This window comes from Calidris pugnax, unplaced genomic scaffold (assembly GCF_001431845.1).
Source record: "Calidris pugnax isolate Ruff unplaced genomic scaffold, ASM143184v1 scaffold498, whole genome shotgun sequence".
NCBI classification, from domain to species: domain Eukaryota; kingdom Metazoa; phylum Chordata; class Aves; order Charadriiformes; family Scolopacidae; genus Calidris; species Calidris pugnax.
The window spans coordinates 263,280-278,502 of NW_015091244.1; the positions used below are offsets into that span (position 1 = coordinate 263,280).

Genomic DNA, 15,223 nt, shown 5'->3' on the forward strand with positions numbered 1-15,223 from the left:
CCCCCCCCCCCAAAAGATGTCTTTCTTGCCAGTTCTCCTTAACGCCCCCACCAAGCACCGGCCCAGCCCCAACCCATCTCCCAAAGCCCAGGGACCGGGTACGGACGCTCCATAAAATCCAGCCGTTCCTTTTCCGCTCCAAACCCTTGGGGTTCCATCCCCCCACAACGTCATACCCTCAAATCTGCTGGGAGGAGGATGGACCATCGTGGTCCCTCTCCGGGGGGGCGAGGAGATGCTGAGGGTCCAGCATGGTGGGGCAGAGGGGGGGTGGGTGAAAAAAACCAACCTCCCTCTGCAAATTTGGGTGCAAATACCTGTTGAACCGGGTCATTTTCTACCCGAGGTGTTTCCCCATCCTGTGTTCCTCCCCCCCATTATCGAGCCTCTTAAAAAACAAAAGGAGTGAGAAAAAGCCCTGCCCGAGGGTGCCAACCCCTCCCAACCCCCCCATTCAACTCTTTCACCCGCAGCTACGAGCCCAAACCGAGCCTTTTCGGAGGCAATTCCAAGCTGATTCCTTGAAAACCTTTCTTTTCTTTTTTTTTAATTTATTTATTTTTATTTCCCTTAAAGAGTTATCAAGCCTCGGAGCAAATTCACCCCCTTGGATCCCGCAAGATTTACGTGACCGGCAGAGAAACTTTCCTCGTCAGCAGAGGACACATCCCAGAGTCTAACGAAAAGAGGAGCTTTTTCGATCCAAAAGCCGCTTGAAAGGCGTCCAAAGACTCCGTTGCGAAAACTCATCGCCTTTGGATCCATCAAAATTACAATTTCCAGCAAATCTCCCGTAAAAGCCACGGCGGGTTTTTTGTTGGATTTTTTTTTGTTTGTTTTGTTTTGTTTTTTACCGACAATTCACTTCACCCTCCCCCCCTTTTCCCTCCGGGTTCCTCCAATTCTCCCCCATGGACATTTTTCCCCTCCCTCCACCAACAGGTTTTAGCTCCATCATCATTAAAACGGGGTTTTAATCACCTAAAAAGAAACGACGGGGAAGCCCCCAGGCTCAGCTCTTTCGTACCTTGTAATATTATCCATCCAGAAGATCCCCAAAGGCCAGTTTGGATGCTCAAAAGCCACGGAGAAGACTCCTGAGGGATCTTCTCACTTTTCCTTGCTGTCGGCCCGTAACGAGTTGTCTTCTCCGATTACCCAAACCCACTGTCAGCCGCGAAGACTTGGGAATGCTAATTAATCATCTTCCTTCCCCAAAACCCAGCCAAGAGGTTGGATTCCGTCCTTGGCTCAAGTACAGGGCTCTTGGGGCCACCTTGGCACAGCATCGGGGCCACCTTGGCCCGGTGTCGGGGCCAAGGGTTGCCAGGATGACAAAGAACTGCTGGATTGCATCGCCTGGTGGCATCTCACCCCCCGTGCTGGGACTGGCAGGGGTTCCACTGACAAGCTGGAGCCCCAAAAAGCTGCTGAGATGCTTCCTCCACTCAATCAACCCATGCACAGAAGGGGTAGGGGGTCCTCAACACCCCAGGGAAGACCCCAAGAAGGACTCTTGGCCCCAAGATCAGCATGAAGGGACCGTCCACCAGCAACATTTGCTGGAAAATAGGGATAAATTGAGAAGATTTGCAGTCCCTCCCCATGGTTTAGGGTTGGGGTTGTGCTTGGACACCTCTGTAGGGACTATTTGGTACAAACTGAGGAGAAAAACTTCCCCCAGATCCTCCATCCCTCAACTAATCCTTTTTTCCACATCTGGGAGTCTTTGATGGCCAAGTCCAAGAAGCGTCTTCTCACAGACACACACATTTTTGGGAGAAAGTAAGAAAATAAAGGTTTCTGACCATGCGGACATCCCAAAACTGCAGTAACACACCAGAAAACAAGGTTACGAGGAGGACAATCCACCGGGGAGGAAGGGAAGCAGCTGCTCAGGTCCATGTTGCAGCGTGGGGACAAAGCCAAACAGGAGAAGTGCCACCAGTTCTCCTACAACAAGGACACGGCGCTTCTGTGGCAAGAACCTCACGTCTCAAAACCAGCTAGTTTTCCCCCAAACCACAAAGCACCAGCTGGGTGGAAACCAGTGTCCCCAAGACACAAGGACATGGAATCTTCTAGGTTGGAAGGGATCACCCATAGGGATCATCAAGCCCAACTCCTGACTCCACATGGGGCAACCTGGAAGTTAAACCCCTATATTTTAGAGCTTCTTGAACACCAACAGACTTGGGGGGGTCATGAACACATTCCTGGGGACTTTGTTCCAGTTCTTGACAACCTTCTCCATGAAGAACTCTTGGCCAATCTCAACTTCCCCTGATGCAGCTTTAAGCCCTTCCCTCACACACCAGACCCCCAAGAGAAGAGATCAGCACCTCCATGTCTTCTCCCCCATTGTGAAGAAGTTGCAGACATCCATGAGGTCCCCCCTCGGTCTCCTCTTCTCCAGGTTGACCAACCCTGGTACCCTCAGAAGCCCTCTACTCCTTTTACCATCTCTGTTGCCCTCTTTTTGGACACGTTCTAATATTTTTACGTCCTTCTCAGATTGTAGAGCCCCAAACTGCCCACGGGACTCAAGGTGAGGTCACACCAAGACATGGGACAACCATGTCTTCTGACTGGTTCACCTAGTGCACCCCAGGATATGGGTGGCCCTTTGGGCCATGAGAACAATACAGTCGACTCCCAGTGAGCTTCCCATCACCCAAAGGCCCCAGACCCCTTTCTGCGGGGCTTCACTCCAGCCTCTTGACCCCAAGATCTATAGGTACATCCCAGAGGACACCATCCCACGTGGCAAATCTGGCATTTGTTCTTGTCATACAGTTGGTGACTGCCCAGCACTGTGATCTACCAAGATCTCTCCACAAGACATCTCCATCCTTGAGGGAATCATCAGCTCCTCCTAATTTAGTATCACCAGAAAACTTAATTAACGTGCGCTCCTGTGGCCAGGTCATCAAGAAAACCATTAAAGAGAGAAAAATCCCTGGAGACCACCACTGGTGACTGGTCCCCAGCCAGATGTTGCCCCATTGACCACAACTCTTTTGACTCTGACCCTTCGGCCAACTGTTCACCCAACGAGTTGTGTCCATGCTGTGAGAAATAGTATCAAAATCTCTGCTAAAAAGCCCCAAAAAGCCACAGCCACAAGGCCGGGAACCTTGTCACAAAAGGATATTCCCTCAGGAAGCCACGACCTTCCCTTCCTGAACCCACGGTGGCTTTGACCGATGACTGCATCGTTTTTTCAAGTGTTTTTCCGACACCTCCCAGAATAACCTTCTCCATCATTTCACCGGAGCGAGACCAACAGGCCTATAATTACCAGGGTCATCTTTCCTGCCCTCCTTGGAAACTGGAATAACATTTGCTGGTTTCCAGTTGACTGGGACCTCTCCAGAGTCCCGAGACCCTCAAGAAGTGAGAAGAAGGTCTCACAAATAACATCGGCGAAACCCTCCCAGTATCCAGGGATGTACCCCATGGGGACCTGTAGGCTTGTGTGCATGCCCAAGTTCAAAGTCAACTGGGAGGTTACCAGTGCCCCCAGTTGTGGTCCTCCAACCTAACTCCATGGGCCCAGCACCTCCATGGGGCCCCACCAACTCCAGGGACCATCAGCTTCACAGCGTCCCACCAACTCCAGGGACTACCACCTCCATGGGGCCCCACCACCACCAGATGTGCATGCAAATCCCACACAAGTTCAAAGTCAACTGGGAGGTTACCAGTGCCCCCAGTTGTGGTCCTCCAACCCAACTCCATGGGCCTAGCACCTCCATGGGGCCCCACCAACTCCAGGGACCATCAGCTTCACGGCGTCCCACCAACTCCAGGGACTACCACCTCCACAGGGCCCCACCACCACCAGGGGCCCACCACCTCCACAGGGCCCCACGCCCTCCAGGGACCACCACCTCCACGGGGCCCCACCAACTCCAGGAACTACCACCTCCACAGGGCCCCACCACCTCCATGGGGCCTCACGCCCTCCAGGGACCACCACCTCCACGGGGCCCCACCAACTCCAGGGACCACCACCTCCACGGGGCCCCACCAACTCCAGGGACCACCACCTCCACGGGGCCCCACCAACTCCAGGGACCACCACCTCCACGGGGCCCCACCAACTCCAGGGACCACACCAACTCCATGGGGCCCCACCAGCTTCACAGCGTCCCACCAACTCCAGGAACTACCACCTCCACAGGGCCCCACCACCACCAGGGGCCCACCACCTCCACGGGGCCCCACGCCCTCCAGGGACCACCAGCTTCACGGCGTCCCACCAACTCCAGGAACTACCACCTCCACAGGGCCCCACCACCACCAGGGGCCCACCACCTCCACGGGGCCCCACGCCCTCCAGGGACCACCAGCTTCACGGCGTCCCACCAACTCCAGGAACTACCACCTCCACAGGGCCCCACCACCACCAGGGGCCCACCACCTCCATGGGGCCCCACACCCTCCAGGGACCACGACCTCCATGGGGCCCCACACCCTCCAGGGACCACACCAACTCCATGGGGCCACCAGCTCCAGGGGGTCCCACCACTCCAAGGGGCCCACACCTCCAGGGGGCTCCACCAACTCCAAGGGCCCAAGCCCACAGGGTCCCGGGGCCCATCACTGGTGTTAAAGATGGAGTGAACGTGGCATGAAAGGTCTCTGCTTTATCTTCACCCCTATTCCTGAGGTGACCAACCTCATCAAGCAACGGACCAATGTTTTCATTAGTCTTTTTGCTGTTAAAATACTTTAAAAACACCTTTTTCTTTGTTATCTCCCCAAGAAAACGGCCAGACGCGGTGCTGCAGGAGCCACAGCGCAAACACCGTGAATTTTATTTTCTCAGCAGCAGCAAAACTCCCGAGAAGGATTAACGTGGCCTCGTGCCGAAGCATGAGCTCATTCCTGCTGGGGTTGGGAGAAGGTTACGGCATCTCCATCCCCAGCCTGACCCGGCAGCAGAGTTTTCCTCTTGCAAAAGGGGTCAAATAAGTCGTTTATCCCTTCACACCCCCCTGAATAGCTTTTTTCCCCCCATATTGAGGGGAAAAAAATTAGATTTAGGCCACTTGCTGAAAGTTTATAGATATCTGGTAGCCAGGAGAGCAGCCTGGGTTGTAGGACAGAAGCAAACCACCCAGAAAAACCCAACCCCGCACAAACCACCCCGAAAATCCCAACCCCACACCCACCCCACGTTTATATCCCGCTTGTCCCAACCATGAGCTTGGCTTTGCATGGCCAAAAAAACCCAAATTTGCACCAGTAGGGAACCTTCCCTCCCCAGAAATGCCCAGTGGAGAAGAAGGACTAGGCCATGGCCTACTTTGCGAGGCAGCAGGAGAATCCACGGCCCTGCCCAGTGTTGCCCCCGGCTTATTTTTAAACCTGTGGCCCCGTTTGCAGGAGGGATGGCCCAGGGGAGAGAGGCTGCTCGAGGGGGTGCTGGATTTGGGAGGATATTTATAGGCACCGAAAGACGGGCAGGGCAGGTGCTGCGGGCCTTGGCCAACCGCAACCCAACGCGGGCGAGAAACCTTCTCCCAACACCCCAAGGAGGACCACCGGCCACCAGGGAGGACCCCCTCCTCACCACAGACCTTGCCCACTCAGGTTTTGCCAAAACGAAGACCACCCGTGGCAAGAAAATACCTTCAATAGACTCACACCGTTCTCTCAGTGGCTTTTGAGGACCACATCATGACCCACCTTCCCACCCCACAGGAACATCACCAGCAACCACTCAACCCAACACCACCAGGGAGGACCCCCTCCTCCACAGACCCTGCCCACTCAGGTTTTGCCAAACCGTGGCAAGAAAATGCCTTCAATACACTCACACCATTCTCTCAGTGGCTTTTGAGGACCACGTCATGACCCAACTTCCCACCCCATAGGAACATCACCAGCAACCACTCAACCCAACCCATCAAATCTTAATTTGTCCACCAGAGAGGACCCCTCCTTGCCGCAGAGCTTGCCCACTCAGGTTTGGGCAAACCAAAGACCACACATGGCAAGAAAACACCTTTAACAACACTTACACCTTCTCTTGGTGGCATTTGAGGACCACGTCATGACCCACCTTCCCACCCTGTAGGAGCGTCACGAGCAACCACTCAACCAACCTCTCAACCCAAGCCATCAAATCCTAATTTGTCCACCAGAGAGGACCCCTCCTTACCACAGACCTCGCCCAGTCAGGTTTTATCAAAGCAAAGACCACTTCCCACCCTGTAGGAGCATCACGAGCAACCACTCAACCAACCTCTCAACCCAAGCCATCAAATCCTAATTTGTCCACCAGAGAGGACCCTCCTCACCGCAGACCTTGCCCAGTCAGGTTTTATCAAAGCAAAGACCATCCCTGGCAAGAAAACACCTTCCACAACACTCATCCCGTTCTCTTGGTGGCATTTGAGGACCACGTCATGACCCACTTTTCCCACTCCACAGGAACACCACCAGCAACCACTCAACCCAACCCATCAAATCTTTATTTTGGTGCTCACCCACAGCACGGTTGGAAAAGTAGAAACCCCAGAAGAATTTAGGAAGAGATTCTTGGCCGAGAAGGTTGTTACCCCAGCGTTAGAGGAGATGTAAAGTGGGTTGTTTTGGTTTTTTTCCACGTAACTTTAGGGTTTCCAACCGTACTCCATGTCCCAGCTCCAGCCAAGCCCTGCCTGTTGTCCTGGACTCAAGTACTCAATTATTTATTTGCTAGGCAACAACATGACATCTTTCCTGGCACCCATTCGCAGGCCAAGAGGCTGACGAAGCGGTAATTAGTGAGGAAGGTTTACTGGGGCTGTGAGCTCAACCTCCTGGCGAAGAGAAGTTGAAAGCCAAGAGCTTACGCTTGGCCCGACACCAGCGAGCGAGGAAGACGACATTGGAAACCAGCCACGATTTTGGGGGGGGAGGGAGAGGGGGGTCAGCACGCCAAAAAAACCTCAGAAAAGGGCCACCAGATGGAGGCACCGGGGCCCGTCCCAAAGAGTTAAGGCAAATTTTAGCGAGAGCTGCAACCTCCGTTGGGTGCCTGGTTGTCTCATGACTTGCGTATCTTTTCTGGACAGAGTTCAAAGGCGGGCCATAAAAAGAAAATAAATAAATAAGTGGCCTCAGAAGTTGGCAAACACACCTTGGGATGGGTGACGCGTGAGCTGCTCCGCTCCGGAGAAGAGGTTTATAGACACCCGGAGGTCTCCGTGCAACCCAAGACCAACCCAAAACTGACCCAAAACGTGATTTCCTACGCTGTGGAGCACTTCATGTGGGGACCCACCTCACAGGAATGACATGTTTTCCCCCCAGACAACCCTAAAACTCATTCTGAGGGTGCTACAAAGTCTCATCACCCCACCAAAGCCCAGATTTAGGCCAAACCTTGGCATTGGCCAAGGGCTGAGTTTACTTCGGCCTCTTCAACCTCTTCGTTTTATTTCCCAGGCTCCCATGGACCAACTGCTCTGGCTCTTTGCTCCTGCATCTCATCCACTCGTCCCAAAAAGGGTCATCCAAATGCTCTTTGGGAAGAGGTGGGCCAGATGGCAGCATCTCAAGACCCTCACACACTCTCCACGGCAAAGAATCCAAGACTTATTTAAGGGAGACTTTAAGGGTTGGGCTTGTAAACCACAGAAACATCTACCAGAAGACTTCAAGGACCAATTTTGGTGGGGGGTTTGGTGTCTCCCTGGGCACGGGGCTGTAAAAACGCCACCTGGGATGACTCAGACCAAGACAAATGCACTGACTCAACCAACAGTTGAGCAACAGTAGAAGTTGGTCTTCAGAAAACCCCGTTTAAGAGACCAACACTCCCTTTGTGCAGGCTCCAAACGCCGCTTCCCTTCTCCACTTCATTCCTCGTTGGTGACGCATGGCTCAGAAATGTCAACTATTGGAGTTTTTGGACACCAATTCGGAAGCATCCACTGGCTCCACCCAAAACCCAACACCCCAGTTTGGTGGCCTCCACCAGCTCCATCCAAAACCCAACATCCTGATTCAGGGGCACCCACCAGCTCCATCCAAATCCCAACACCCCAATTTGAGGTCACCCTCTAGCTCCATCCAAAACCCAGCACCCCAGTTCGGGGGTGTCAACCGGCTCCATCCAAAACCCGACGCCCTAATTTGAAGACATCCACCAGATCCATCCAAAACTGAACACCCCAGTTCAGTGGCATCCACCAGCTCCATCCAAAACCCAAGACCCCAATTTGGGACAATCCAGCAGCTCCATCTAAAACCCAATACCCCAATTTGGCGGTGTCCACCAGCTCCATCCAACACCCCAATTTGGGACAATCCACCAGCTCTATCCAAAACCTAACACCCCGTTCGGGAGCGTCAACCAGATCCACCCAAAACCCAACAGCCCAATTCAGGGTCACCTACCAGCTCCACCCAAAATTCAACATCCCAATTCAGGGGCATCCACCAGCTTCATCCAACATTCTGATTCGGGGCCACCCATCAGCTCCACCCAAAACCCAACACCCCAGTTCAGGGCCATCCACTGGCTCCACCCAAAACCCAACACCCCAGTGTGGTGGCATCCACCAGCTCCATCCAAAAATCCAACACCCTGATTCAGGGCCACCCATCAGCACGTCCACCAGCTCCATCCAAAACCCAACACCCTGATTCAGGGCCACCCATCAGCTCCATTCAACACCCCAGTTCAGGGGTGTCCACCAGGTAAATCTAACACCGCAATTCAGGGGTGTCCACCAGGTCCATCCAACACCCAACACCCCAATTCAGGGCTGTGCAAAGGAACCAGTAAACATTTGCTATTTCCAGCAATATTTGATGCCTGCCACCCAATTTGAGCAGCATCTATGGACCAGGACATGGATCCGTGCATCCATGGACCGGGACATCCATCCACCACCGGGATTTACGGATTTCTACCCTACATCCGAGGGGCCACCAGTGCTTCTCCAGCCTCTTCCTCCTTATCTCCATCCGCCCCGCGGCAGTTGGGTGATTTAAGCACCTTTAAGTGGACTTTGCTCTTCCCAGAGAAGAAAAACCACCTTTGGCCTCTTCCCGGCTCCCTCTTTCCCCGCTCCCAGCCCCCCACGAAAGGATCTGCAGGACTTTGGGAGGAGGCACGACGGTTGGGAGAGTTGTTGAGCCTTCATGCACCACCTCCCAGGTCCCCACAGTGAGGACGGGCACGGTTTTGGGGTGAAAACCACCCCCTGGAGAGGTTCCGGGGTGGGGAAGGAGCTGGAGAAGGTGGCAACATGGATCAGGAGCCAGCCTGAGGGGTGACGATTTGTCACCAGTGCCAAAAACCCCCAAAATTCAGGCAATTTCATCCCAGTGATTAGCAACGTGGATCAGGAGCCAGCCTGAGGGGTGGCTATTTGTCACCGGTGCCACCAACCCCCAAAATGATCCAAAATTCAGGCAATTTCATCCCAGTGATTCCCTCCCCTGTTTCGCAGGACACCCCTAGAAAAGGCCCTTTGGCATCTTAACGAGCGTTGCCTTAATGAGGACGAAGGTGGCAACGTCTCGGGGGCTGGGACCGAGGACATCCATGAGAACAGACACTGGGAGCTCCCACCATCACCAATCCTGCTGGATTTCTCCCCATTTCGCAAGGCGCAGCCCGGATCCCTCCCTCTGTGGCAGTGGGATTTTCCAGGGGGAAACTGAGTCACGGATGGAGCCCCGACGCTGGAAATTATCCCTTTTTAAGATAATTTAAGCCAGATAATTAATCACCCTCCGGGCAGCTCCAAAGCCAGGCTCTTCCCAGCCCCGCGAAGGGGGGATGAAGCCAAAGGGATGAGCCTCGTTATTGCCTGATGACAATTAACACCCAAATTACTGCCAACCCAAGGATGGGTTGTCCCCCAAAGCACTCCAGGCTGGAGACAGGGATGGGGACAATTTTCCAACGCACGGAGCACTGGCAACACCACCCCCACCCCCCCCAAAAACGTGGCGTATTTCTGCTGTTTAATTCTTTTCCGAGAGTATATTTGGAAGGAAAAAAAAAATATATATATACAAAATACCTACAACTGGGATGAGCCTTTTCCCCGGGGTCATTGGGGTTCTTCCACCCCGGGAACGCCGTGTCCTGCCCCTCCATTTCCCGACGGCATCAGGAATGGGAGCGAACATGGCTCCGAGCATCCTCCCCCCCAGCTCAGGTGGGCTCTTGAGTTTCATCCCCATGGGGAGGTGGGGGGAACAAACTCCATAAAACTCTCTAAAAATATATATTTTAAATAAGGGGGTGGTGGCAGGTGGATGCTGGAGAGGGGAAAGGATCAACCTATCCCAGGAACGATCTCGACTTGGGAGAGCTCCTTAAAGGGTGCTGGGAGGGAGGAATCCAAATCTCTTGGCAGGGAAAGGGGGGGAAAAAAAGGGATTAAAAAGAAAGGAGAAGGGAAGGGGGGAAAAAAATAGGTGGAGAAAACAAAGGCTGAGCCTCAGCCCCCGGCCACATCCAGCCCATCTTGGGCATTGTCCTCGCTGTCAGCCCCGTATAAATTAAACTCCCCCTCCTCGGGCGCTGCCGGCGTCTCCCCAACCTCATTCGGGGGAAAAAAAGAGCCAGGAAAAACTTCTCCATCTCCAGCTTCCCAAGAAACTGTGGCACTCGACGCCAGGAGAGCTCAAGTGTCCTTTTGGGGGAGCTCAAATGGGGGATTTCCCCCCCAAATTGGAAGGTTTTTTGATGGGGGGAATTTGCTCCTTCCAAGGACGAGGTTGTGCCAACCCCCCCACCCTCCCCAGGCTCTAGTTTTCCACCAGCCCCTCTACAGAAGGGGGGATTTCTCCCCCCAAAAAAGGCCCAGTGGATTTATTTAATCATCCAGACCCCCCCCAAAAAAAAACACCCCATCCTGTTTCTTCCCCCTCCCCGGAAAAAAAAACTTCCTGGCAACCGCAATCAAAATAACCCTAAAAAGCTCAAAATCGGGAATAAATGCCACCGTGGGCGGGTTTCAGCACCGGGAAAGCCCTGGGGTTCCCATGGTGGGTGGTTGAAGCAATTTGGGATGAAAACACTTCTTTTTAGCTAAAGGAAACTGAGCTGTTTGTACCTGAATTGGGCATTTTTTCCCAGTTGTCCCAGTTCGGAGCACAGGCAAACCTGGGTTTGGGTTTTCCAGCTCAATTCCTGCAGAACTGGGGGTTTTAAACAGCGAAACTAAACCTTGGTGGGGACCCTGGTGACACCCCAGAGCAGGATGTCCCCAAACTGGGGACCCTGGTGACACCCCAGAGCAGGGTGGCCCCAAACTGGGGACCCTGGTGGCACCCCAGAGCAGGGTGGCCCCAAACTGGGGACCCTGGTGGCACCCCAGAGCAGAACCACCTTGAAGAGCTTCCCAGATGCAACGTGGTCCTTCCCCAGCCACCTCTTGGTGGGTACATAACAGCAGGACCCACCACCACACAGGTCACCGGCACCAGGAGATAAGATTTTAAGTCAACTGGTGACTGTGGAGATGGACTAACTCATCACAGGGACGTGGCGTTGAAGAGGAACCACTTCCAGCTGGAGAAAAAGCCACCCACCAGCCCGAGGACAATTAAGGAGGCCAATCACCAGCCAGTGGTGGGACCCGTGGCCACCACCCACCTCATTTTCCAGCGAGGACAGGGTTGGAAGGTTGGAAAGGCGTGGAGGGGTTTGGGTAGGACCAGGGATGGTGGAGGGACCCATCGGCATTGAAAGGATGGAGAAGTTGAGGTGGGAGAGGACAGACACCAGACAACCAGGGATCTCCAGACAAGTGGACAACTGCGCTCGACAGATAGAGGAATTGGCCAAAGAGCCACCTACAAAGACTTAGAGTCAACATCTCAAGACCCATGTGGGAACCAGTAACAAGCAGAGTCCCTCAAGGGTCCATACTGGGACCAATGCTATTTATTATCTCCACCAATAACATGGATTCAGCAAGTGTGTAGGGGACACCAAACTGAGTTGACACCTTGAGGGAAGGGATGTCATCCAGAAGGACCTTGAAAGGCCAGGGTGACATCTTGATGGGCCAAGAAGTGGGCCAAGGTGAACCCCATGAAGTTCAACCAGGCCAACATGCACTTCATGAAGTTCAACCCAGGTCCCGCATGTGGGTTGGGACAATCCCCCAGTATCAAGCTGGGGGACTGAGAACAGCCTGGTGGAGAAGAACCTGTTAGAGCAGGTCCAGAGGAGGCCATGAAGGTGACCCACGAGCTGGAGCACCTCCCTGATAAAGAAAGGCTGATAAGAGTTGGGGTTCTCCAGCCTGGAGAAGTGAAGGCTCTGGGGAGACCTTCTCATGGCTTACGTCAAGGCCTCACCAAGACCTGTAGGACAAGGGACAATGGTTCTAAACTGGAAGAGGGTAGATTTAGATAGGACCTAAGGATGAAATATTTTATGGTGAAGGTGGTGAGACACTGACCCAAGTTGCCCAGAGAAGTTACGGATGCTCCATCGTTGGAAGTGTTCAAGATCAGAGTGGAAGGAGGTCTGAGCAACCTCATCTGGTGGAATATGTCCCCGTCCACGGCAAGGAGTTGGACTAGATGGTCTATGACAAGTGGGACCAGGGGGTCTCCAACACAAACCATTCTATGAAAACCTCCCCGCTCGCCCAAGAGCCCTTGGAGGAGAGATTCTTCAGAGCCAAGCACCAGCAGGACCCAAGAGGGTCTCCCATGGGTGACAAAGATCCTCCACTCCACAAGAGGACATCCCCTCCAAGAGCAGCCAGAGCTTTCACGATGCCAAGGACATCCCAGTATAACTCCACATCAGCACTGGGGACCAACACCAAAACCATGTGTCAACGCCGGCACGACGCAGGCACCTCCCGATGCGGCACCAGCACGTGGTGGAGACGACCACCCTTTTGGGGTCCCAACAACGTGCCGAGGGGACAAGGAACCTCCAAAAAGCCACCAGCTTGACCCACCACCGGGTTTTGTCCCCATCTGTGGTGCCGAAGCCAGTTGGCATTCGTACCCCCCTTACTCCTTCCATCAAACCACACTTTTCTCACCCACAGGTCCCGTTTCACCACAAAGACGTTGAGAGTTGAGGAACATCTTCAAGGGCGAGAGAACAAACGCCCACCCAAACCGCCCCGGTGCGACCATCAGAACCCAACACAATCCACCCGAGCGTCACACTGGCCACGTGCAGAGCACCAGGAGACACCCCCGTCCCCCAAGAAGCCACCCCAACGGCGCCAACCAGGGACTTACCGGCCACCTCGCGCGCTTCCAGGGCCACGTCGGGCTCCTGACGGGAGAGGGAGGAGAAGAAATCGGGGTCCTCTTGCAAGGGGCGCAGTTCGGAGCCGGAAGGTCCCTTCCCCTCCCTGCTCATCGTCCCCAGACCCTCGGCGGCGTAAAAAGCCTCTTCCTCCAGCTCCCTCTCCGTTTCCACCGCCGTCCCAGATAAAGCCGGGTTCTCCGGGGGCTTTTTGGCATCTTGAAGGAAAGCAGCTCTTCGTTCTTCACCTTGGGGGCCCTCAAGGGCAGGAAAAGTCTCTTGGTTGGACTCCGGTGGCATTAACAGGGCTCTGCCTCCATCTCCTTGGCGCTCTGAGAAATTGGGGACAGCTTTCTCCATCCCTCGCCGATTGTGCTGTGTCACTCGGTACAAAACACCGCGCCGGCACACGGGAGGGTTGGCGGCCGGGGACTGCCGGCAAAACCTACAAGAAATATAAAAAGAGAAGAAAATGAGACCAAAAAAAAGGTTGGATTTTTGCAGAGAAAGGTGCTGGGGAAAAAACCCTTGTCGCAGACACCAAAGCACCACGGAGTTTGGGCAAGACATGGGATCCCATCGCTCATCCCTCAGGAAAACCAGCCCTGCCAGGTCCCTGCCAGAGTCAATGAACCCCAAAACGTGCTGTTTCTCCCCAATATGGAGCTTTTCTCCCCCCCAGTTCCCCACCACGATTCGCTGGGGAAACAGCTCAGGACCCTGTGGGCCCCCTCCGTCCCCTAAAAAAAACCCTAATCATCCTCAAATTGATTATTTCCCCCCCAAAAAAAGTCAATCCCCACGATGCGGCGCTGGGAAAGGTGGTGGTTTGCACCCTTGGGAGGTCCTGCACCCCAAAAAACGGGGTGGCCACCCCCAAAACCAGGCTGTAGGGGGAGGGATTTGGGGATGCTGAGCCGCATCCTTCCCCCGTAAGCGGGTGGGATAAAGCGGTACCTTGACATTGGGGGCCCCCTCGAAGGGTTTGGGGACCCCTTAAATGGTTTGAGGGCCCATCGAAGGGTTTGAGGACCCCTCAGGGTCAATCAGGTACCGGCCACCCAAGTGTGGAACCCCCCTGAAAAATAAACCATGGCCCCAAAACACCTTCCAGCACCTCACAGCCGCTCCAGGTTAAAGGGGGGGCAAAAAAAAATATAATCAAATCATGGGGAGAAATAAAAAGAGAGGGAGGGGGGGCAGGATCCTGGAGATTCCGGGTCAAATCCTGATGCGGGTGGGGAAAATAAGAGGGAGATGGAGCTAAAAAGCTGAGCTTATCAGTTCCGCCGGAGGATAAAGGCACAGGAGGAGAGCGAAGGAGCTAAATTTACCCCGGCGAAGAAGGAAAAAGGCAGAGAAGAAGAGACTATAAATACCTTCAAGGTAAGAATGCAAATGAGGAGGGAATTATTCGAGCTGGCGCGAGATATTTCCCCGCCCCGAGGGCCGAGGGAGGAGAACCAGGGAGTGAACCCCGACGGAGCAAACCCCCGATGCCCGGCGGCCACCTCCAAATCTCACCCGCCCCGAAGCCACCGGCAGGTTAACTTTGCCCCAAAGTGGTAAAAATTGATTAAATAAATTAAAAAAATCCCATCGGCTCCGGCGTCTTCCTTCCGTGAGGATGGGTGGCTCCGGCAGGCTGCGGTTTGTAGGGATATTCCTCCAGTGTCACCCCAAAAGGTCCCACGAGGCTCCAACATCTCACATCCCCACAAGTCCCCAAGAGGTTTTTTTTGGGGAGAAACCCCCAAATTTGTGGATTTTTAGAGGTTTGGCGCAGTAGCGGCGCGGTGCGGGTGGGATGCTCCGGCGGGATGAAGGATGCTCCGGCGGGATGAAGCCACCCACTCTCCCCCACACCCATTTACCAGGAGGGACCAGCGGGTGGTGGCATCATTTTTAACCAGAATTCGGCTTAAATTGGGTCAGAAACACACGGATTTCCCTTTTTTACCACCTCTCCTCCGG

At 54.1% G+C, this 15,223-nt stretch overlaps 1 protein-coding gene across 1 annotated transcript in view; it reads right to left on the reverse strand.

The window, feature by feature from the left end:
- The window catches only part of LOC106898687 (protein Wiz-like), a 71,959-nt gene that overhangs the window by 55,133 nt on the left and 1,603 nt on the right, over window positions 1-15,223 (reverse strand). Inside the window, exon 3 of the mRNA XM_014960097.1 lies at window positions 13,240-13,694. Within this exon, the coding sequence (XP_014815583.1) occupies window positions 13,240-13,694 (455 nt within the window). The remainder of the gene's footprint in view (window positions 1-13,239; window positions 13,695-15,223) is intronic.